Source organism: Nerophis ophidion, linkage group LG04 (genome assembly GCF_033978795.1).
Source record: "Nerophis ophidion isolate RoL-2023_Sa linkage group LG04, RoL_Noph_v1.0, whole genome shotgun sequence".
Lineage (NCBI taxonomy): Eukaryota > Metazoa > Chordata > Actinopteri > Syngnathiformes > Syngnathidae > Nerophis > Nerophis ophidion.
The window spans coordinates 37,180,061-37,206,314 of NC_084614.1; the positions used below are offsets into that span (position 1 = coordinate 37,180,061).

The 26,254-nt window shown below is 40.1% G+C and overlaps 1 protein-coding gene across 1 annotated transcript in view; it reads right to left on the reverse strand.

The window, feature by feature from the left end:
* LOC133551370 (E3 ubiquitin-protein ligase RNF43) overlaps positions 1 to 26,045 on the reverse strand; it is a 273,983-nt gene extending 247,938 nt beyond the window's left edge. The window contains exon 1 of the mRNA XM_061898011.1: positions 24,807 to 26,045. Coding sequence (XP_061753995.1) covers positions 24,807 to 25,034 — 228 coding nt within the window. The 5' untranslated portion in view covers positions 25,035 to 26,045. The remainder of the gene's footprint in view (positions 1 to 24,806) is intronic.
* Between the last annotated feature and the right edge of the window lie 209 nt (positions 26,046 to 26,254).

Genomic DNA, 26,254 nt, shown 5'->3' on the forward strand with positions numbered 1-26,254 from the left:
TCAGTTATCTCAGCCACCGCCAACTCACTCACACTACAGACAGCCTTGCAAACTGCCAGTATGCAGTGCCGCAAAGTAACACAGATTAGGAGAAAAAAAATAATATTATAAAGCCTGATGTCCTTTTGTGGGAATATTTCAGTTTCAAACTGGATGGGCGATATGAGCCCATCAACACGAACAAACAAGCGAAAATGCAGCCGTGATCACGTGATGACTAAAAACCAAAAGACAACGTCCGAACTCATTTTAACAACTGGGGGAAAAAATGCACGTTAAGATGTTCAATATCTATCCATCCATCCATCCATTTTCTACCGCTTATTCCCTTTCGGGGTCGCGGGGGTCGCTGGCGCCTATCTCAGCTACAATCGGGCGGAAGGCTCTATTTAGGCTACATTTTAGTTTACAGATATCAGTCCTTTTAATTTTTGGTTTATTTATTTGGGATTACAAAGTTATTTACCTTAAAGTTACACTACAATGTTAAACAATTCAACAGTAGCGATAATGTTTATATCCTTTTAAATGGTTATTTGCATTATTACCATCATACATTATGCTTACATTACATTATAAACACTGTGTAGTTATCTAATATTTATTCAGTCAAAGAGTCTGTCTGCATAAAGCCAAATATTTTTGAAAGTAAATCATTACATATTTTTTTAGTGCGTGGCACCTTGAGACAAAAATATGTTGATTGACAGTCTAAAAGCATCATGACTTCCTTGACTTGTTATTTTTTTATGCATCCATCCATTCATCCCCCGCGACCCTTTAGGGGTCGGGGGATGCTGAAGCCTATCTCAGCTGCATTTGGGCGGTACGCGGGCTCCACCCTGGACAAGTCGCCACCTCGTCTTTTTTTTTAATGCTTTGTTATGTATAAAATCAAAAAATCGCAAATCAGATCGCAGTCACAATATTGGAGGGAAAATTTGCATTTACGTTTTTTTCTCAAAATAGTGCAGTCCTAAACCACATGGACAGCTGTTGCAACAATCTGTTTGCATAACCAAATCATCTCTGCACTGTCTGGTTTTCCTAAATAGGGTCTCGACCTGACTCCAGTTCATTGTTGAAACTGACTTGGCTGGACAAATGTTTACATTTACTGTATTTTTCGGATTATAAGTCGCTCCGGAGTCTACGCCGCACCGGCCAAAAATGCATAATAAAGAAGGAAAAAAACATATATATGTCGCAGTGGAGTATAGGTCGCATTTTTGGGGGAAATTTATTTGATAAAATCCAACACCAAGAATACACTATTGAAAGGCAATTTAAAATAAATAAAGAAAAGTGAACAACAGGCTGAATAAGTGTATGTTATATGACGCATAAATAACCAACTGAGAAGGTGCCTGGTAAGTTAACGTAACATATTATGGTAAGGGTTATTCAAAAAATTATAACATATAGAACATGCTATACGTTTACCAAACAATCTGTCACTCCTAATCAATAAATCCAATGAAACCTTCTACCTCGATGTCGCTTCTAAACATCTCTGCCAACTCCAAAGGTATGCGCCGCTTCCTCTTGTCGTTTTCTGCTGCATATTTCACTACGTCCAGCTTGTAATCTGCAGTACATGATTTCCTTTTCGGTCCAATTTTTGTTCAGCCCTTCTCAGTTTATATAAGTTACCGCCAATGATGAAATGATCAATTTTAATAGCTACGGCAGTAGCATACAGCAGTTAGCATTCCATGACCCACAATTCACTTCTGCCATGACCCTCCACTGCCGAATTCTTATTGATTGACGTGTATGTGACCATTGTTGACGTGTTTGTGACAATTGCTGACATTTTCTTTGTCTCTTCCGTGAATGAGATAAATAATATTGTTTGATATTTTACGGTAATGTGTTAATAATTTCACACATAAGTCGCTCCGGAGTATATGTCGCACCCCCGGTCAAATTATGAAAAAAAATGCGATTTATAGCCCGAAAAATACAATAATGGTGTCAGGACAGGTGTTGTCGTCACAGATTAATGTACATTTTTACTTTTTTATCACTGGATATCTTTTGTTAACATTAGTGCTTTTAAGAGAACATATTTAAAAAACAAACATACTGTATCTTAAAAATGTTGGATTTATTGGCTTTCATTTTTTGTGTCTGTACATGCCCGAATGCCTGCAGCGCTTGCACGACCACAGGAGAAGTGTTTAAGTAGAAAGAATTGAAAAACGACTCCAATGTCCGCCATGCTGGGTTTAAACAGGAGATTAAGATGCACAATCAACATTTCATATCGTACTCCAGTGGTCCGCAACCACCGGTCCGGGACCGGTACAAGTTTGTGACGCATTTGCTACAGGGCAGCACAGAAACATAAAATAATTAATTAACGACTGCATTTTCTCCAACTTAACATTTGTCTGTCCGACTAGCAATTAGGTTGTTAACAAATGTATCATAAAACTCCTGATTGAAAGTCACCATATTTTTATATTTGTTATATCTTCGTTAGATGGGACAAAGCACATTAATGAACATATACAATGTGAATGTGCCAGATTGTATCTGAAGGCCAATTTTCATCTGCAGTCCCTGGCAGGTCCAGGGTTTCTCCTGCATGTATTTGATCGTCGCGGCCTGCCACGGCAAAATAAAAGACACTACACCTTAAAAATGACGGGTTTCTTTTAATGTGACAACAAATTCCATTCATCCGTTTTCTACCGCTTGTCCCTTTTGGGGTCACGGGGTTGCTGAAGCCTATCCCAGCTGCACTCGGGGGGAAGACGCCACCTCATCGCAGGGCCAACACATAAAGACCGACAACATTCACACTCACATTAACACACTAGGGCCAATTTAGTGTTGCCAATCAACCTATCCCCAGATGCATGTCTTTGGAGGTGGGAGGAAGCCAGTATACCTGGAGGGAACCCACTCAGTCACGGGGAGAACATGCAAACTCCACACAGAAGGATCCCAAGCCCAGCAATTGAACCCAGGACCTTGTTATTGTGATGTACGAGCACTAACCACTGCTCCACCATGCTGCCGTTATTAAACACAATAAATATGCATGGGTAACAGTTGATGACAAAATCCACTGAGTTTACACCTACTAGAGAAACATTTTCCCCTAGGGGATCAATAAAGTTGATAGTAGTCTCAAATTAATAATTTATTTATTCATTATTAATAGTATTTTTTATTTATATTATTATTTTCTACTGTAATTATAATGTCATGTGATTATTGTTCTTTACACAATAACAAGTAACACATCAAAATGTCTCAGGAATATGTGATTTTATAAATTTTTTGATCTGAATATTAAACCATGCATAATAATTGTGATTACGGCTGTACGATTTCAAGAAAAAAAACCTAATAGCGATTTTATTTTGTCTCCAAAATTGCGATTGCGATATGATTTGTAATTTTTATATTTAAAACATAAAAATGCATACAACTGCAAAAATTAACAAGTGAAGGAAGACATGGTACTTTTAAACCGTCAATCAACATATTCTTGTCTCAAGGTGCCACACATTAAAACAATATGCAATAATCTACTTTCAAAAACATTTGGCTTTATGCAGACAGACTCGGACCTTTCATCTGCATCGCGCTCTTTAATTGAACTATTGGATAAAAACTGTCACCGCGGTGAGGAACGTATTGTCTTGGTTTTTTGTCTTGTGAATTTCATGTTTCATTTTGAAAAGTAACTTTCCTCTCATTTCAGGTCACTTGCCCTTCCTCTTGTGTCATCAGTCTGACATCATCTTGATCCCTGATTGTTTCCACCTAGGGATGATCTTCAATAAGAAATTATCGATGTCGATGCCATTATCGAATCCTCTTATCAAATCTCCTATTGAATCCAGATATGTTGTTGTGTGTGCACTGACTTCAGAAAGTCGTAGATGTTTTGTGACTGGGCAGGCACTCTGTTTATATGGAGGAAAGGCGGACATGACTGAGGAGAGCATGCAGACGTTAAAGGGTGAAGGATTCAGATGAGAGCGGACACTAAAGGCACGCCCTCAGTGAGCATATAGTGCTGCTATGTGCGTTGTAAATAAAAAATTGCCGACAAACACATCACCATCATGGACGAGGTGCCGCTTTCGACATCCCGGTGAAGCACACTGTGGAGAAGAAGGGGACCAGCAGGGTAGCGAATCGATACGCACAATGGGGCAAGAGAAGTCAGTTTTTACTTTTCCGAGGAGCCCCACGGCAACGAGACTGATTTTGAAAATGAGGAGAGGGTATCTGGTGGGTTTGATAGAGGACTTGCCCAGCTGTTCATTTTGGACACAGAAGATGAGGAATTTTATGGTTTTGTGGATAATGATTTATTAAAAAATTATGTGAGTACATTGATAAATACTTCAATATCGTCCATGCATGTTAGCGTATGTTTTAAGTTAGCGTATGTTTTAAGCTAGCGTATGTCTATCTATGTTGGCCCCCCTTTCCGCCCGATTGCAGCTGAGATAGGCTCCAACAACACCCCCGACCCCGAAAGGGATAAGCGGTAGAAAAATAGATGGATGGATGGATGGATGGATGGATGGATGGATGGATGGATGGATGTTTAACCTTGCCTGCGTCCAAAAATACGGTGTGCCTTATTTATGCATTAAATATAAAAATAGCACCCATAACTGACACGGCGCATTTTAATACGGTGCGCCCTATGCTCACGAAAATACGGTATAGTGGGTTCGATAACGGGAACCGGTTCTCAAAAAGGGATTTGAATCCATGGAATCGGTTCTTTTCTTATCGAAGCATCGTGAGAACCGGTTTTCGAACATCATCCTTATATCCACCAGTTCCCCATTACCCCCATGTGTCTTATAGTCCACGTCTCCCTTTGTTCTGTGCCAGAATGTCTCGTTGTAACGATTATCTCCAGCCTCATACCCAAGCCTTTTCTCGTCTTGTTTTGAGTTATCCGCATCCTGAATTTTCAAGTTGGTATTTTGAGTTTTCTTTTTGTGCTCTTAAGCAGAGTGATTTTTTGTTTGTAAATTTTTCAAGTTGAAGTGGTAAGTTCAGTTTATTTTTACAGTCTTTTATGTTCCTCATTTTTGAGTGAGATTTTGTTAATTATTTTGTTAGACAAGAAACAGTGTAAAAGTTTTAACGCCCATTGTTTTTCCCTCCTTCTGGAGTGTTTTTTTTGTTGTTAAAATGTTATAGTTATATTCCTCGCTAGTCTAGTATAGACATTGATATTTTTGTTTCCTCTTTTTGGAGTGATTTTCAGTTTTTCACCTTTTATGAAACCTTATCACCCTGTTGCCAGAATTCATAACTGTTGTTTTATTGCCCTGACTCAAGAGTTGAAAGCGATCATTTCAAAATAAAAGCCTGCCTTATTGTTCTCCACTTTGCATCTCAGTCTTATTTCTGATGCAGGCCTGAAAAAAACTATACAGTGTTAATAATGTCATGTAATGATAATATACAATAGGAATGCAAGTAACCATTTAAAAGGATAGAAACTTATATTTTTCAATACTGTAGAATTGTTTACCATTGTAGTGTAATTGGAAGGTCGATAACTTTGTTATCCTTAATAAATAAACAAACAAAAATTAAAATAGACTAATTTCTGTAAGCAAAAATGTAACCTAAATAGATATTAAACATCCATCCATCCGTCCATTTTTCTACCGCTTATGACCTTTGGGGTCGCCACCTCATTGCAAGATATTAAACATCTTAAAGTTTTTTTTTCCCCCGTTACAAAAATGACATCAAACATTATTTTGGTTTGTTGCTATGGTGTAATCACGACGGCATTTTTGTTAGTTCGTCTGTGGAAATGGGCTCATATCGCCCATCCGATTTAAAGCTGAAATATTTAAACAGGACATTTGGCTTTATTATCTTAAATTTTCCCTAATAAATTGTGCTGCTTTTCGCACACCTTACTGGCGTATCCCGAGGATCCCCACTCTAGTCTCTGCCGAGACAAATATTGCTAATGACTGAAAAGAGGGTCACTCTGTTTAGTTAATTCCACTGTGAAATAAACGCGCTTTGGTGCTGAGAGGGATGCACAGACATGAACAAACACGAGGCTCAACAATTCTGATTGGTGAACATGGCTGTCAATCAAATGCCAATGACAGTGAGAAAAAAAAAACGCCAGCCTCTTGCGGTTATTTACCGGACTAATTAGAACCTTGATGACAATTCAATTTTGATTAATCGTGCAGCCCTATTCGTGGTTATCGTGAAACCGTGATTATTACTCAGACTATGATCGTACAGTCAAAATCTATAATAGTTGCATCCCTAATTAGTATTGTATAGTTAGTACAGCCCTGCCATGAGTGTAAACACTCACACACTGATGCTGGAACACACACCCATAAAAAATCAAACCGTACCTCGGGTGAACACACTTTTCTTTGGATGGCTGAGGCAAGTGTTCAAGCAGAAAAAGAAATATAATTCACTTCCACTCAGACTGCTTTGCGCCGATTCCACATTTGGCTCTCTCTGTGCAGTAGCCTGCCGCTGCTTTGGCCACTAATTTACCCGCTGTAAACACGGAGTATAAATAGCTTAAAGCATGTCATCGAAGAGCCAAATAACTTGAAATTATACTGCTGGGATATGTTTTGCAAAATCAGCTTGAGTCAAACAAAAAGCCTTAAGTGAAGGAGCAACAGGGAGTCGGGAGGTTGGGGGAGGGGGGGGGGGCTTTGTCAGAGAGTATTTATCTAAGGAATGGTGATGACTCCTTTCCTCCATCTTCTCAACAAAATTAGCACTTCCTGCCCTTTGAGTGCATGTAGCCCTTTTTGTCCTTGAAACTGAAACCGTCAGTGAATTACAATCATTTTGAAATACTGTCAAAAAACAGTAGGAGGCTGCTTTGAGAGAAGGAGGTAACAAGCAGGAATTGCAGGAGAAGGTGCCACAAGAAAAGCGGAGCTAAGAAAAATGGTAAAGACGAGCAGCCAAGGGCGTGCTAGAAAGTGGCATGCCCGATTGGGACACGACGCCTTTTATTGAAACAATAAATGTATGTCAACCCTGCTACGAGGTGTCGTGCATCGAAGGTCCTTGTAACTCACGTGGTGATTGCAGGAAGTCTGTCACATTGTGATACAAACAACTTTAACACTTTTACTAATATGCACCACACTGTGAACCCACACCAAACAAGAATGAAAAACACATTTCGGGAGAACATCTTCACAGTAACACAACATAAACGCGACATAACAATTACCCAGAATCCCTTGCATCCATGACTATTCCAGGCTATATTATACACCCCGCTAGCACCAAACCCCCCGTGCGTCGGTTGAGGTGGGCGGGGTTGGGGGCGCGGGGGTGTATAATATAGCCTGGAAGGAAGAGTCATGGATGCAAGGGATTTGGGGTAATTGTTATGTTACGTTTATGTTGTGTTACTGTGAGAATGTTATCCAGAAATGTGTTTGTCATTCTTGTTTGGTGTGGGTTCACAGTGTGGCGTATATTAGTAAGACTGTTAAAGTTGTTTATATCACAACCTTCAGTGTAACCTGTATGGCTGTTGACTATATGCCTTGCAATCGCGTACGTGTGACGATAGAAGCAGCGAGATGCATGTGTCCGGCCGGTACGCATATAGCATGGTGTAAAGGCGGGCGATGACATGTTGTAGAGGACGTTAAAAGTAACGACATCACGGCACGCCCTCAATATTGAAGTACGAGTGAAAATCGGAGAATGTTAACCCCGGGTGATGTCCGAGAGAGGCACCAAAATCCGGAAACACCCCGAAACAATCGGGGGGGTCGGCGATTATGCAGCTGAGCCATAATCACATCAGAGTGGCCTAAGAGCCGCGGGTTGCCGACCCCTGCACTACAAGCTCTCCTCGCTCTTCCCTGGGTCTTTTTCTCACAGACAAGCAGGCGCACATTCTTACATAGGTCACATACTGTCACGTCATACGTCACATACGTATACGCCCTCGCCCATCAGAGAGGTAGCGGCGTGGCTAACGTTAGCTGTGATGCTAGCGGGTTGTTGCGAGAGAAAGATGCGAATTTCGTAAAAAATGAAGGAAGAATTAATTCCGAAGAAAAACAGCATGGGGTCCATCGTCTGGCGGTGGTTTGGCTTCAAGCGGGAATATGTCGAATAGACAACTTTAATTTGTCATTTGTGGGGCACAAGCGTTGCTACCAAAAGTAGCATTACTGCTAACTAGTTATCATGTCAGAGTCTCGTTTGAAAAGTCACCTGCTAAAATAAATACAGTTTTGGTAAATTGACTTAGTTGTGATTTCCTTCTCTGCATGAAAGTTTAAAAGTAGCATATATTAGTGCAGTATGAACAAGAATGTTTTAATGTAGACACAGAATCACCATACTGCTGTGATTATATGTATCCAGTGTTCATTCAAGGGTAAGGCAAAATACCGAGAAATATATCGTATATCGCGATATATGGCCAAAAATATTGCGGTATTAAAAAAAGGCAATATTGCCCAGCTTTAATTAGGACATAAACATGTACAATTCTTGGCTTCTTAAAATTAACATAAACAAAGCAATTATTCGTAGAAATTAGTAGACAAAGTCTGATTTGACTATCGACCTCGCAGTTGAATCGTCAGACATTGAACCTTCTATGGGACACAGGCTCGTTGAGTACCCAATACACCTTTTGCATACAGAAAGGTGTGTTGTGAGGAAGTTCAGAGACAGGAGATGCGCAGCCTGTTGGGACACACCGCCGCCAAAAGGGAACCCTCCCTCGGGCACATAGCTCTCTGTGCACCTGCATGATAACACAGTCAAACGTGATAACTTTGAAGACAACATGGCATGCTAGGAAACGCTTGCTACATAAGTTTGCCAACCATTCTGGATTTTGCAGAAGACTCCCAGAAACTGCCCCCGTCTACCATCATCCCAACTGAAGTTAGAAATCTCCTGGATTCGATTGTTTTTTCTTTTTGAATAAAGTATTGTAGCTTTTGTCCAGATGTTAGAAGGATGACAAGGAGGTGGGATGTCAAATTGTATGTATTGAAATGCCTAAGCAACATCCACAGCCATTCCATCGTGCACACAAAGAAGCTCTATCCCTGATGAATCTTCCCCTCTGTATTCCCGTGCATGCCAGTCACAACACATTTACGTACTCTCAGATGTCAGACAATAGAAATCTTCGGTAGTGATGGGCATTGAGCATCAGGCATAAAGGAGAATTGGGTCTTACATTCCAATTCTGCCGAAATTGTCCACATTTTTAAATGTCGATTCCTATTTTCGATGCACAGTCCAGAGGTTAGTGCATGTGCGAAAGTCCTGGGTTCAAGCCCCGCTTCGGGTATTTCTGTGTGGAGTTTGCATGTTCTTCCCACGACTGCGTGGGTTCCCACCGGGTACTCCAGCTTCCTCCCACCTCCAAAGACATGCACCTGGGGATAGGTTGATTGGCAACACTGAATTGACCCAGGTGTGTGAATGTGAGTGTGAAGGTTGCCTGTCTATTTGTGTTGGTCCTGCGATGAGGTGGCAACTTATCCAGGGTGTACCCCGCCTTCCGCCCGAATGCAGCTGAGATAGGCTCCAGCACACCCCCCTTCCGCGGGCCCCTCACCCCGAGAGGGACAAGCGGGAAAAGAAAATGGATGGATGGATGGGTCTGCCGACCGGAAGACTGACCTGTCACATACTAAGTAACCAACTAACCGTCTATCGCCATATGCTGCAAACGCGTTGAATTTCAATAATCCTCCATTTCGGCAAATAAACTATAGTTCTTAAGTTGTATCATCACTCGAAAACTGTAGGACAGGAAAGAACATGAATGTTTTTTAATCGTCTGTGCGAAGATATAAGACGCACAAATGTGCATTAATGGTGATGGGTGTGTCACTTAATCTTGTTTGGCCCACGATCTAAAATGTGCATCTAATTTTGGTCACCAGTGTGATTGAGGTAGACACCCCTGCTCTACATAGTCAGAGCCATAGCCACTATTAAATTGGCAACAATACAATACATATTCCATAATAATAAAAGCATTTATGTCTGTAAAAAATATTTGATAATCAAAGCATGATCGCATCAATCCACGTTTCCTTTTTTCTATATGCCAAATTGATTAAACATGGAAGTCCTTCAAATGCAAGCCCGCTCCCGCAGTCAGACAGAAACACCTTCGGTCAGGGTAACATAATTTGGCACATTTGGTGGGTCGAGAACCTCACAAAACTATCCAATCTCTGGAGTGTTCATTTGTATATCTGAGTGCTTTAACTTTTTTCTTTGATGTGGAAAAAGTCACAAATGAGGTCTAATGTCTAACGAATCAGATTCGACTATAAAAATTCCAAGTCTAAGCCAGCCCTAAAAATGACCCCTTCGACAATGTATGCTGACGTTGACTTAGTAACTTGTAATAATAAGAACATGTTGGACCAATACTTGATGAGTGGGTCAACATTGACAAGTTGCTGACATGAGCGCTATAATAAGAACATGTTGGACCAATACTTGATGAGCGGGACAACATTGACAAGTTGCTGGCATGAGCGCTATTGACTGAAGCGGGTTCTAGTATATTTTTTACTCATCTTTACCCAGCTGCAGAAATTACATCTTGTGTTACTGTTTTTACCATGCTGCATAACTAGTACATGCAAGCTTGTATGCAAGTTAAACGGACTTACAATTTTCTGCATTATGTGACTCATTTTACATTATGAATGTAGCGCATAAAATGTGAGAATAAATGATAACTGATAGAGAATTTCTTTAAAGTGAATGAGGAGATTTATGAAAATCAAAAAAGAATGTGTTGTGTAAGACATATCTGATGTACTCCAGAATTCCAGACATGGCTTAATGACTTTAAAAGAAGGATGTCTGCAGGATTAAGAGATTTGCTATTTTCCCTTCCAATGCTGTAAGAAACATCTTTAAAGTTTGTGGAGAAGGTGCGTAACGGGGAAGTACGCTTAGGTATTTCACTTGGAGTACAGGTGCTACTAAATGAAAAGATTTAGAAGCAAATATGGCTGGGCGGTATACTGGTATTGCCAGTTGTACAGGTATATTTTAGAAAAATAATATACTGTATATTTGAGACAATACAACCATACCGATATCTTTTGATGCTGCCTTTCATACAGCCGTTTGCTCCATTCTGCACAAAGCATGATCTGCTTTCATACTCTCAGCCCCGCCACTACTTTAGGTAGGCTTCTCTGACGCACGACAATGCAACACATCAAACTTTTTCAAAAGAATGGCGGCCACGGTGTTGTGTGATGCAATCCATTGGTACAGACTGTATCCAGCTATTGGCGAGTGACTACAGCTTTATTTAAACACACACAATTTTGCATGAGAACCTAAATCTTTCTTTGTAGCGACTTTATCACTATTCTCATCTGTTTATGTTGTTCAGTTATGTTAGCGACTTAGCAGAGCAGCTAGCGATAGCTACTCTCTGCTGTTTGGTTTGTCAATTATTTAGCCACCCCTAAGCTTGAAATTGCTTCTCCTAATAGCTGGTGCTGCCCAACCTAGTGCAGCAGCTGGGTGGCTGAAGAGTAGTCTCACACTGAACAGCCAGCAGCCTTCACCGCAGGGAGTAAAGCAATTGTCTACTGACCAGCAATAATAGATTTATATTTTTCTTTGGTGGCCTTCTTTTGTTTCTCTTTCCCTGCTGCCCATCTCGTCAGAAGCCGTCTTGCAAAACAAAACAGCAACCGCCATTGAAAGTTAAAACGTTAAAACACCATTAACATGAATGAGCACAACATTGAGCAGTGGAAACGTCGGTTTATTTACTATCAAGCTTGTTTCTTTAGATGTTAAATAAAGTATGTTGTGACTGGCTAGTTGTTTGGATAGAAGCTATGCTAGCATGTCACGAGAGCGGCGATGCTGTATACACGTGATCACCTCTGATCTGAGCAGATGCGCAGAAGTTTGTAATAGCGTCTATGATCTGTTGACAACAATGTTTCTTTTCTCTAAATCTTACTGTATTTCATCCACTTTTATCCATATTCGCACAAGTGCTACTATTTATTTTTTCTTGTGCAACAATCTATATTTTGTTGCAAATGCGAGTATATGGGTTGCATCATACAGCCTTAGAATACTCTTCGTCTTGATTGGGGTGTCGACTTGACAGTAATCCGTCATCAGAAACAAATTGATTTGGCAAAATCTCACATTCGTCGGGCACTTTGGAGAAATGTTCACTCACTCCGCTCTTCACGAATCAATCCTGGTTTTTACAGTTCAGGACAGACATCAGACAGTGTGTGGCATCCTGTGTGTAAGCGGTTTGTTGATGTCAATGTTGTGGATAAAGTGGCATGTGGTGGCGGTGGGGTTGTGTTGTGGGCAGTATGTTATTGACAACAAACAAGAAATGTTCCTTTTTGTGCACATGGAAAAAGTTTTAGGTTTTTGAGTTCGAGGTTAATTATTTTGTTTGTTGTACTGTATTTTCCAGACCATAAGGCGCTCTGGATTATAAGGCGCACTTGCCGATGAATGGGCTATCTTCAATGTTTTTTTCATATATAAATCACACCGGATTATAGGGCGGATTAAAGGAGTCATATTTTATTTTTATTTTTTCTAAATTGAAAACACTTCCTAGTGGTCTACCTAACATGTAATTGTGGTTATTTGGTCAAAATGTTGCATGGATCATGTTTTACAGATAATCTTCAAGTCGCTTCCTGATGCGCCATTTTGTGGGCGGTCTTATTTATGTGGGTCACCTTCGGCAGCGTCTTCTCCCCGTCATCTTTATTTACTTCAATTCATAACGGAGCAGTATCTTCTCATCCGAGAACAACAACAAAGACGGAAATGTGTCCCGTGAAAAAACATCCGACCGGAACTCTCTAATAACTAAAGTTCCTTGGGTGAATAACATAAACTCACTATACAGGTATGTTTTAGCGCTTTCATGGAGAGTTTACTGACAGATATAAGTAAGAACTTTACATTACTTTATATTAGAAATGGCAACAGCAGAGAATGAATGTCTCATAACAAGAAGGTAGAGGAAAAAGAAGAAGCTTATCGACTACGGTGTCGGCATGGACTACAATGCACAATTTTTCAGAATTTATGCAGATCCCAAATACAAATCAGCAGGTACCAGAAGGTATCAAAAGTTGCTTGTGCATAATATTGTGAAACAAAACGGCAGATAATATATCTTACCTTATACACACACACACCATAATAATACTTGTATGTTTAATGCGCCGACAATCTATCAGGACGTGCGGCTTCATAGCTTACCAAAGTCATACTACAACATGTTGATAGATTTTTGAGCGCCGTGTGTTGTGTTCTATATTTTAAATGTAACAAATAAAATGTTTGTGTTGTTTACTTGAGTCATATTGCCATCATAGTGCAGTCTACTAGGGGTGTAACAGTACACAAACATTTTGGTTCGGTAAGTACCTCGGTGTAGAGGTCACGGTTCGGATAATTTTCGGTACAGTAAGAAAACAACAAAATATACATTTTTTGGGTTATTTATTTACCAAATTTGTAAACAATGGCATAACATACATATACACACAGGGTCATCACCACCGCCCGACGTTTTTTGTAGACATGTTACATAAATATTGATGTTAAAAATTTCTTTTTTTGTTAAGAAATGATAAGAATGAAGTTCATGAATCCAGATGGATCCCTATTACAAACCCCAAAGAGGGCACTTTATGTTGATGATTACTTCAATGTGTCGAAATCTTTATTTATAATTGAATCACTTGTTTCTTTTTCAACAAGTTTTTACTTATTTTTATATGTTTCTTTCCAAATAGTTCAAGAAAGACCACTACAAATGAGCAATATTTTGCACTGTTATACAATTTAATAAATCAGAAACTGATGACATAGTGCTATATTTTACTTCTTTATCTGGGGGTACTTGAATTAAAAAAAAAATTCACAAGGGGTACATCACTGAAAAAAGGTTGAGAACCACTGTGTTATGAGAGTACCGTATGTGTGTGTGGCCCTTTAATATGTGACAGAATGTGACGTCAGTGAGTGTACGGGCGAGCGAAGTGAGGTGAGGGAGCAGTAGAGCGCAGGAGTGGCTAGTGTTTTGTTGGATTGGCTGTGTGCAAGACCTCAATAAAGCCATGATTTGCAACTAATCGCTGGACTCTTCATTTACCCTGGAGTCCGGAGATGTGGAGACCCACTGCCGGGTAGAGTGAAGGGTTGTGCGCGCAAGGGAGACACTATGGGAGCCGGAAGCAGGAAAGGTGCAACACATGTTTGACGTGTTGTCAGAAGCAGCTGCTGAACAATCTTGGCAAACCTCCGTCCTCCATAGTTGTTTCGCGCAGCCAAAGTGTTTCCAAAGGGAGATCTTAACGAGACAGGAGGGTCTTCCAGCTCTGGCTTTAACATGTTGTCCTAGCCTGCTAGCTGCTAGCATGTCTACTCATTCGGTACACCTCCAAACAGAACCGAAACCCCCATATCGACACGGTTCAATACAAATACACGTACCATTACACCCCTATAGTCTACACATATATTTTATGTTTGACTGCCATCTACTGGTCACACTTATCCTTACAATATGTACCAAATAAAGTTCTATCGAGGTCAGTAAGCAAAACCAGAATTATTCCGTACATTAGGCGCACCAGGTTATAAGGCGCACTGTCGTGTTTTGAGAAAAAAAAGGATTTTAAATGCGCCTTATAATCTAGGAAATACGGTATATCACATCTACTCAGTGGCCTAGTGATTAGAGTGTCCGCACTTTGATTGGTAGGTTGTGAGTTCAAACCCCGGCCAAGTCATACCAAAGACTATAAAAATGGGACCCATTACCTCCCTGCTTGGCACTCAGCATCAAGTGTTGGAATTGGGGGTTAAATCACCAAAAATGATTCCCGGGCGTGGCACCGCTGCTGCCCACTGCTCCCCTCACCTCCCAGGAGGTGATCAAGGGGATGGGTCAAATGCAGAGGACAAATTTCAACACACCTAGTGTGTATGTGACAATCATTGGTACTTTAATTTTAACTATAGGAACCATCAATTATAATAGTCATCTGCACTCAGTTTGTCCAGTTATTGTGATGTAATGACTTCATTAAAATAACCAATATATGTTTCAGAAAAAAAAATGTATTAGCCATGTGTGGAATTTATGTCATGATTTAGCAAGACTGAATTCAGCAGCTCCTCATAACATTGTTGCAGTGAGCAGCAATGGGGAGCACTGGACAGGCTTTTATCTCATCCAGGGAGATAGTAAGCTATGGACAGGAAATCTTGAGGGAGGGGAAGTTGAGGGCCCATATGGGAAGTGCAGTGTAAACAAACTTGGCTTTTAATCATCCCAGCTCACGTTCAGAACTGGACACACTTTGATGTTTTCCCTCAGTGCCTCCTCCGCCCTCCCATCTTTCGTTCCCAAAGGTTTTTGCAGCGGGCCAAGAAGGCAAACATGGCCACAGTAAAACTATGGTCAGCAGAGGGCTCAGGCAGCAAGAGGGGAGTGGTCCATACCTTACAGGACATTGAGATGGGGCTTCAAAGAGTGTAACGTGGTGCAAAGTTAATAACAGAATAGCTTAATTTAAATACAGCTCCAAGAGGACAAAAGGTCAACTCAACATCTCAAAAATAAAGACCCCCAAAAATGCAACTGAAAAATGGTTAGTTGGTTACCGGGTAGATTAAAGAATGTTTTGATTTCCCTAAACTGACACAAATCCCAGTGAGGGTTGAACTTCTTGCCACTCACGCGGCAGAGTCAGGATAACGTTGACAGTCCTCTCAAGTTCAAAGTCATCACAGAAGCTTTTGCGCTTCCTCTATGACCACTACATCAGCTTTGTTTCTGGTAAAGGGTATACACTTGTAAAAAGTATCTGTACTTTCTCCTAATAGAGTTGCCAGATTCTGGCCAAGTTTTCCAATGAACATGTCCATTTAGGAGACAGGGCACACTTCCAGCACGGACACTGTGTATTAGTGCATTGAAATATGTGACCCAAAGCAAAGTCTTTCTATCTACTTTAATACACCGAAAGGAAATAAGTCAAAAACATTTAGACAATTCAGTGCAGGCTGCTCACTGAGTAAGGAGAAAACTTAAAATGGAAATAAGGCATAATTAATTAAAATGTTGCGATTATTCTATTACAATTTCATGTCATGTCAAGTCAAACTTTACTTTTCCAGCACATTCAAAACCACAGAGGTTGACCAAAGTGCTGCACAGGGCAAATGAGACAAAACAATTTGTAGACAGCAACTTTTAGCTAAAAACTATTGAAGATAACAACAAGCGTGCAATTTTGAGGAACCTCGAAAAGAACGACACAACAACTTTGAAGTCAGTTTTTCAAATACATTCAACGCCTCAACAACTGTGGTACTTATTGCATTAACATCAAGCATTTATCTATTTACCTACACTGTGCTTTGCTATAGAACAGTACCAATGATGGCAAAGTGGAAAAATGTGCTCAACATGTCTATTGTAGCACCCATACATGTAACTTTTTATGATGTCACTGTAGCATGCTGGCAGCTAGGGTATCCAGATCTCTGTCCTGAATATTTTGACAAACACTGACGCTAACTGAAATGCAATCGCTAATCCACAGTTAGTTACGTTTTCTACGATAATCGATAAAAAAATAAAAACACTCCAATTAGGTTAGATTACCCATTCTGTGCTGTAAGTTGGTTCGGGTGAACAAATGAAGCGCTCCTACCTCAAAAGAGGTTCTAAATTCCAGATTTTCCAAGGTGGGGGCGTGGTTAGGGACATAGTCGCGATGACGTCATTCTTCATCTAAACAAGAATATAACAAAATTCGGCATCCGAATGACAACAGACATTTTATGTATGGTAAGTGATGTTTTATTATATTTTTTGGCTCTCATGAAGTCTAGAGTGAGTTTTTATCAGTGATGAAAAAAAGCGAACCTCAATGTGCGTTTTTTTAAATCAAAGCACTGCGTATTCCTAAAATGATCCAAATACGTAAATATTAAATGTTATTATGAATGTGCCTGTTACTATATTACATACAGTATATACTTACAGCATGTATATAAAACCTTAAGGGAGGTGTTTGGATGTTATTTTAAGGGCTTTATAGGCAGAATTGAGCGACACCCATTTTAAGCGGACTTTCAACCGCATGTATTTAGTATTTAGAATACATAAAAATAAGAAACCTATACAGTATGTGTTTTGTCTTCTATAAGGATGGTGAAACTACATAGGCAAAATTCCAAAATAGTGCATTTGCCCTTTTTATCTGTTGGTGTGTTTTTTTTCTTCGTATTTGGCTTTTAAACAGGGTAGAAGAGGATTCACTATGTGCTAGGGCTGTGTAATGTACCGGTACTGCGGTACTAATGAATTAAAAACAGTACTATACTGCTTCTGAAAAATATCTCAATGTTGAAGATTATTATTACTTTGCATCCAATGTGCATCGCTACATTTTTGTTAACAGAAGTATTATATTCCAGACAGAAGAATCTCTTGATTTAATTCTTCAAGAATTATTCCATAAAAAGTACACATTTATATCTGGTCTAAAAAAAAAACATTATTAAAATTAGAATTTGCTGAGAGTAAGGTGCAGTGTATGCAGTATTATTTCAAACTACTAGTTTTTGATCAAATAAAAGAAAAACCTGTTTTGAATTATCTCTGTCATTGTATTCAATAATTTCTTTAAAAAGTAGGGACAAAAATTTGAAAAAATAGGAGATCGATTTTTTGTTGAAAAAGTCAGAGATTTTATTTTTGGACCATATCGCCCAGGCCTAACTAAGAAATACTGATGATTGATTTACTATGACACCCAAGTAAGATCAGGTGAATGAAAGATGGTGAAGGCCATAGAACTTGGATGAACCTCAGCCTACTCTCCAGCTTTCATGCCCCCTTCCATCCACTTGAGGGCAAGAACATAAAGCGGGACTGATAAGTAGCCTGCACAGGCCTTGCTGTGGACGTGTTGGTACAAGCCTGAGTTGCAACAAAGAGCATCATGCAGCTTCAACATCATCACCACCACAAAACTACGCCTTCTTCAACTTGGACAGGATAAGATGATTGGATTTAGCGAAGAAAAAGCACTGTTTTTAAAACTGGAATAAAATTGCTCTTCATATTAGCGTACATAGTATGTAAGTTTTGCTCTGCGGGTGGTGACAGCAGGTTTGAATCATACACACCATCTTTCTAAATTATCTCTCTGCCATTTTCTGTTCCAGCCCAGAGATTCTCAAAACCGTGTGAAGCTTTTATGAAGAACAATAAGGAAAGCTTGAATTCCCGGGGCCCGTTTGATATCAGCCATGTGAGATCAGAGGTGTTTTCCCACACAGGTTCATTGTTTAGGTGAAATTGCTTTTTGGCCTATCTCATGGTGAGCTACCTCCATAAAGAAAGCATAGAAATTGTCATTATCAGAGCAGCATTCACAAAAACTGCAGAACCTGGTGTGTGAAGAGAGACAAGATCGTACAGTGCTGTGTATTGTTGGTCCTGTTTCTTAGGAGAAGACAGTAAATAAATTGGCACAGCAGGGCTTAATGGCCCAAACAATTTTAATCTACACCTAAATGCTGAAAATGCAAACAGAATAAAAACACATGTTTTTACACTTGCTTGTAAGGAGTGAGTAGGCTTTGAACTCAAAATATTGCTGTGCACAGATTAAAATGTGTCATTTAACTGTCTTACACATTGATGATTGAATTAGCATTTGATGCCATAAATATTTAGGTGCAATAAAAATGTTGGCAAGCAAAGTCATGTTTTCCTGTAATGTGTAAAAATTATTCCAAATAACATGTGTCATCACTATTGTTAAGGAATTAAGATGGTCTGTCATCACATGAGCGGTGAGACTTTTGTGGATAGATCCAAGATCAAAGCAGGGTGGAGGAGTGCAAGTGCAGATATGATTAAAGATGGCAAAATACTATTTTCTAGGTCATAAAAAATGTCTGTCACTCAATAAACGAATCCAAACACAGAAAAAGGAGGGGGCATAGGATTCAAATTGCTCGATTTGCTGTCACTTCTAACTTAATGGTGGCACGGTCTTCGGTGATGATAGCAGATCTCAGACCCCACATGGTGACACAAAACACGCACCATTCACTTCATTGGGTACACCTCTGCAGGTGAAAAAAAACTACCATTAGATAATAATGTATACTTTCAATGCATTGTTGTAGAACTACACTGCATTATATTGAGAAGTTCCTAATACTTCTAATAAAAGATAAAAATGTTGTACATACATTTAAAAACAGATCTGTTATTAGTAATTAGTATTAACATACGGGTACAATGTAACAAAGGCGTATACCTGTGCATTCGACTGGTCTTTCAAGTGGGAAGCTCATCTTCACATTTTCAGATACTTTCTGAACACAACTACAGACACCATTAACAGCTAAAAGATGATAGATTTTACAAAGCAAACGCCATTTACAGAATTTGTATTTAGTTGTCTCCATATCAATACGGAACAACTGAATAAAACTTGAAAAATATTCTGGCAGTGGTTTATATTTCAAGATTAAGGATTCACTAATGTTGTTGTCAATCAAAAAGCGAATTCAGCCTCAGACAGATCACTCAATCATCATGCATAAGCCCGCCGTCCAAGCCAGTCAACACCAATCCCACTTCTCATTCACTTCCAGAAGCGCTCATTGTCTTCAGGTGGAGTCAATGGATGCTTGGCTTCAACACTGTATAATGCACGGTAACGCTACAAGAATGAATGAGAAGAAAGTCGTGTCAGCTGTCGCGAAAGTAACTGAATCTGATCAAAATGTATTCAATGAAATGGAAACACAAAAGTACACATTTGCATGAAAACTTAAAAGTACACGTTTGCCAACTTTTTTTATATTTTATGGGGATGCTGTCAATAGCAGGTCTCCAAAGTGAAAGGCATCTAAAATATTAGAACTCAGGCTGCAGTGCGAATCGGAGGTGGCCGAATTGTTGGTGCATCACGAGTCAATAGAACATGAATAATAAGTTATATATATCCATTTATAAAATATATTACTTTATTTTTTTTTCACGTAAAACTAACTCATTTTTTAGGTGCGGCGGTTTTTATTTTGCCATGGCACTGCGCCATGATCACTTACATGTAGGGGAAACGTCCATCCATCCATCCATTTTCTACCGCTTATTCCATTTTGGGGCCGCGGGGGGCGCTGGCGCCTATCTCAGCTACAATCGGGCGGAAGGCGGGGTACACCCAATGTAATGTTATAAGTTACATGGTAAACAACTCAAATGAACGTTTTATCCAGACTCATACATTTGTCCAAATGTGGCCATGTAGAGGAATTGTGACCATGTAGATGAATTGTGGGTTTCATTGACGTCGTCTACATTGCTAAAAGAAAAATCTAAAGAAGATAATCCCTCTGCCATCTTCCACTAGTTTTTTAAATATGTAAATCGCTCTTCTCTCCTATGACTCTCATCGTAATCTGGAATGACTGTTGTGATTTCACATCCTGGTTCCATGACCCACCCTATATTGCCTCTGATTGGCCTAATCTCAGTTTATTGTGACTCATCATAGTAAACAACCAACCAATCATGGATGTTCTTATACGTGCAAGCACGCCTTGGAAGGAGGAAGGCGAGGGGTTTAGTAGCCCATGGAGGGGAGCGGGGGAGAACAAGGTACACAACAAATAAGCAGCCTTTGGCCATTTTAACGTGAAATCAATTATATAGATATCACAATATTTTCTTAATTCATATGTTGTTTTAAAATATATTGATATATCTTACAAACTCGATATATCGCCAAGCCCTAACTTGATGTATTTTTCCTTAGTTATTTCAACAGCTATCTCCATATATGGTAGAGCAGTGATTCTCAAACTGTGGGAGGTGTACCACAACACCGCTCTACCACTTGTATTACGCGGACTCCATCGAGCGGTATGCCAAGGAATCACTTGATTCAAGTATGGTGTTTTATTTTCCTATATTCAAACACAGTGTTACTGTTCAAACTGTGTGTAATGTTAGGGTGGCCAAAAATATTAATTGTGCTTGTTAAATTAAACATCTGACTTGTTTTTAGTGAAAACGTAGGCTTACTGCGCTACTGCATTTTAAAGGGGAACTGCACTTTTTTCGGAATTCACAATCATTATGAGACAAAAACACGTCTTTTTTTTTTTTTAAGATCCTAAAGAAAAAAAGTTCCTCAGTGTTCGCTTTTACAATAACAATGCCGCTGAAGTTTGATTATTATATAGGTTGTATTGTTGACAGGTGCCTTTTTAAATTGATTTAGCCGCAGAATGAATTGCTACCATTAGCTGCATTGTCAAATATCAATTATATTATCGCGATACACGATATATATCTCGATATTTTGCCTTAGCCTTGAATCAACACTTGATGCATATAATCACAGCAGTATGATGATTCTATGTGTCTACATTAAAACATTCTTCTTCATACTGCATTAATATATGCTCATTTTAAACTTTCACGCAGAGTAGGAAATCACAACTAAAAAAATCACAATTTATTTCGTACAGTGTTGATCTGGAAATGTTGCTTCAGCATTTTGATGGTGTGGGCGTGTAGCACCGAACGGAGATTTTGACATGCGGATTAAGCACTATCTTATCTAGCAGGTGACTTTTCAAATGATGCTACATATTAGCAGTGATGCTGCTTTTTATAGCAACGCTTGTGCCCCACACTTGACAAACTACGGTGGTCTGTTCGACATATTCACACTTGAAGCAAAACCACCGCCAGACGATGGACCCCATGCTGTTTTTCTTGGGAATTAATTCGTCCTTCATTTGTAACCAGATTTGCAACTTCTTTCTCTCGTATTACCACTCGCAAGGCTTCGCTAGCATCACAGCTAACGTTACCCAGTCTGCTACCTCTCTGCTGCGCGAGGGCGTATACGTATGTGACATATGACGTGACAGTATGTGACGTATGTAAGGAGACACAAGAAGGAGTGAGAAGAGCCTGTAGTGTAATGCCCGCAGCTAAACGCAACTGCGTGAGAATGTATACTCGAATATCACAATATTGTCAATTTCTATATCGCACGGAGACAAACCGGTGATATATCGCGGATATCGATATATCGCCCAGCCCTAGTACAGGAGTGTTTCTTGTTGATACTACCATGATTACGTCAATATTTTTTGGCATCACAACATCTTCTTTTGTTTTGTTTTTTATTTATCTATAAACTCAGGAAATATGTCCCTGGACACATGAGGACTTTGAATATGACCAATGTATGATAGTGTAAAGACTTGGTACCCGAATTTGTGGTATCATCCAAAACTAATGTAAAGCATCAAAACAACAGGAGAATAAATTATCATTACATCTTAACAGAAATGTAAACAAAACATGTTAAAACATAAAATAAGCAGATTTTAACAGTAAATGAAGATGTAGATTAATAATTAATTTTCTACCACTTGTCCTTAATAATGACCAAATAAAACAATGAACATGAATTCATTACCATGAATTGATTAACGTGGACCCCGACTTAAACAAGTTGAAAAACTTATTCGGGTGTTACCATTTAGTGGTCAATTGTACGGAATATGTACTGAACTGTGCAATCTATGTTGTAAGCACAATACCAATGGGCGCAATTTGCAAAATGCGGTTGCGCATTTTGCAAGTGTAAGGTCAAATCAAAGTCAAATCAAATCAAATGTTTATTGGATTCATCACTACACAGTGTACATCCACGATTAAACTACTGACTAAACTACTACCACAACTTGGTTTACTATTTATAAAATATAATAATGTAGGGTTACCTGGAACTTGAAATAGGCCACCCGGCCTGAATCCACACTTCCCTCGCCAAACACCTTCATTTCCCAACCCTCACGCTTGGATAAATAGGCCTTGATGCCATCTACGCAGTGTTGGGAGACTGTTTTGCTGTTAGATCGCGTCCAAATTTGCAAAGTGCGCGAGATCGGTGAAATACTTACAACATCTACCAATAAAAGTTTCAATCAATAAATCAAAACAATGAGACAATATGTAACTGCATATATCAGCAGACTAATTAGGAGCCGTGGTTTGTTTACTTACTACCAAAAGACAAGTTGTCTTGGATGCTCACTGTTTTATTTAAGGTCAAACTTGCAATAGAAATATCCGTTTAATGTACTGTAAGAATTTTTGTTAGAATAAAGCCAATAATGCCATTTTTACGGGGTCCCCTTTATTTAGAAAAGTACCGAAAAGTATCAGAAATAATTTTGGTACCCGTACCGGTATCGGGACAACACAAATAGCAACCCTCAAAAGTTCATGAGCTTTACAGTGTTGGACCAGATTCAGCCAGTTTCGGAATTTGTGTTGAACAGTAAAATCGATTCTCAATTTTTCCCCCCCGTGGAATCACCTTGGACAGTCCTGCAGGTGTACCTAACACAGTGGCATGTGGGTGTACAGCAGGGGTGTCAAACGTACGGCCCGAGGGCCGGCTCAGGCCCGCGAACAGGTTTTATCCGGCCTGCGGGATGAGTTAGCGAAGTGTAAAAATTAACCTGAAATTTTTGAATGAAAGAAACAGCTGTTCTGAATGTGTCCAATGGATGTTGCGATAGCAATTCTTTGTATTTTCGCAGATGACGCTACATATGTACAAAATAATCCACATGATGTTGGTACATCAGTCGAGGAAAATGATCAAAATGCATAACATCCTGTAATTTGATTAGGATATAATATTTTTATCTAGATAGATTGAAAACTAATACCAATGAGTTCACTGATGAACATCATCACATAATTTATTCAGAAAATATAAATAACGACAAATAAGATAAAATACTACTACCGCAACATGTAAGTGTAGAAAAAACAAAAAAAACAACATAATGATTTGTACAATTCAGTGTTTCCCACAGGTCAATTTATTTGTGGTGGTGTGGTCAGGCGGAGGGGGGAGGAAGGGGGGGGGGGGGGGGGTTGGTTTATGGCGGGTGGCAGCAGCGATGACCAAAAAGAATGCGGAGTTGGAATAGGTTTACAACACTTTATGTACATATCTATATACATATTTATATAATATGTAACTACAAGCTCCATTCACAGACAGAGTCCCATTGATTTTATGAGCGGTCGAGCGAGTCAAAAGCCGAAAAAATAAAATAAATAAAAATATTTATTTATTTAATTTTTATTTGTGGCGGCCGTAATTCTTTCATGGCGGGCCGCCACAAATAAATGAATGTGTGGGAAACCCTGTACCGGTATACCGCCCAGCCATAATTGCTTCTAAATCTTTTCATTTAGTAGCACCTGTGCTCCAAGAGAAAACCCTAGGTGTACTTCCCCATTACACACCTTCTCCACCTTTTTTAAGATGTTTTTTATTTATTTATTTATTTTATTTTTGGCGGCCGTAATTCTTTCGTGGCGGGCCGCCACAAATAAATGAATGATTGGGAAACCCTGCAATTTCAGAATGTGCTTATTCTATTTTTAAACAAAGAAAACAATCTGACGTTGTCTTTATTTTTAAGTTATCGTGCCGTGATTTTACCAGACTGGCCCACTTGGGAGTAGGTTTTTCTCCATGTGGCCCCCGATCTAAAATAAGTTTGACACCCCTGGTGTAAAGCATCTAGTGAAGAAACATGTGTACGGCAGCATTGATCCAAAACATATACATTGATCTGTAAGCCTAAAGGTGTTTTTTTAAGGGTCTTACCTGCATTAGTTTTCCCTCCGCGTAACCGGCGCTCCCCCCCACAAACACCCCTTCCAGAGTGATGGGACTTCCCGTCGGGTCGTGCTTCAGCAGTGTCACCTTGATAAGCGCTCGGTGCCCCGGCCGCTCGGGCTCCAGGCCTGGCTGGCCCAGCACCACCTGCAGGGCCGCCAGCAGCAGCAGCAGCGGCGGCCAGAAGCCGGCCAGGCGCCATCGGGGGACGGTCATGGCTTCGGCTGAAGCGGCGGAGCCCGGCCGCACATGGTGGACTTCAAAGGCAGGCAATAGCACCGCAGAAAGTTAGGAGGGTGCGGGGTAGAATGGAAAAAAACAAAAAAAAACTTGTAGAAATGTTTTAAAATGTTGCCCACTTGTTGTCGTCTCCTACAGCGTAACAATCCAAACGTTTACGCGTGACCTTTCGATATCTCCAATGGATGATCCAACCGAGTATTCCCAATGCAAACACATTCACTCAAAAGGAATAAAATAATAAAGTCACCAAAATATGATCCACGTGTCCCTCACGCGCATGGGCAGCTCCCGCGAGTCCAGCTAATAATGCTACTATAATAACAACTCGCACTAACAGCGACACTCGGAAACTTTACATATGCAGTGCAAGGAAGTTGACAAACAGCGTTACGTGATTGCAAGTCCCGAGGGCGCCACATTTTTTTAAGGACCGACACACCGACACACGCACGCACGCACACACACACACACACACACACACACACACCCTCTCACACTCTCTCACGCTCAAGCGCGCACACGCGGAAGAGAAAAAGTTCAACTTCAGAGGCGGCGTTCCAGGTTGCCGCCGCGGAGACGCGCAGCGCGCGGGCAGATCACACGCCGGCCGAAAAGGTTATAAGTAACACTAACATGTTTACGACTTCATTCGACGACTTTATCCTCGCTTAAACTCCAACGAGGACCTTAGTGAACGTGAACCGCACTCAAGGTATTCCCAATAGTCGGTTCTCGTTGAAGCGACTTTTCGGCGACTGGGCTGGCGTTACGAGAAACTGGATACGGTCCTCTGGGTCGGTCGGATTAATTCACGAGTCCAGGGTACAGACACCGGAGAGTGGTCCAAACTCCATGTGATCCTCTTGTGAAGTTAGTCAACTTCAGTGTAGCGTACTACACGCACCTCCATGCCCCCCCCCTCTCATTTACAGCCGCTACCTGCTCATTTGGCCTGCCGCCTTCATGCGCTTGACTGAGCTTTGTTAGTCGAATCAAAGGGAGGAATATTTAACTGTGAACGACCCAATCTTTCTCTAGCAAAGTTGGCACATGTTTTGAAACTGTATACATCCGTAAGATGTCATCTACGTATTGAAGTACACTGTTTTAAAAGGGTAAAAGGTGTTTCTTTTTTCCGAGTTGACCTTAAGGCAACGTTGAGGCCGTGGAGTATAGCAACGCCAGTTGATTAA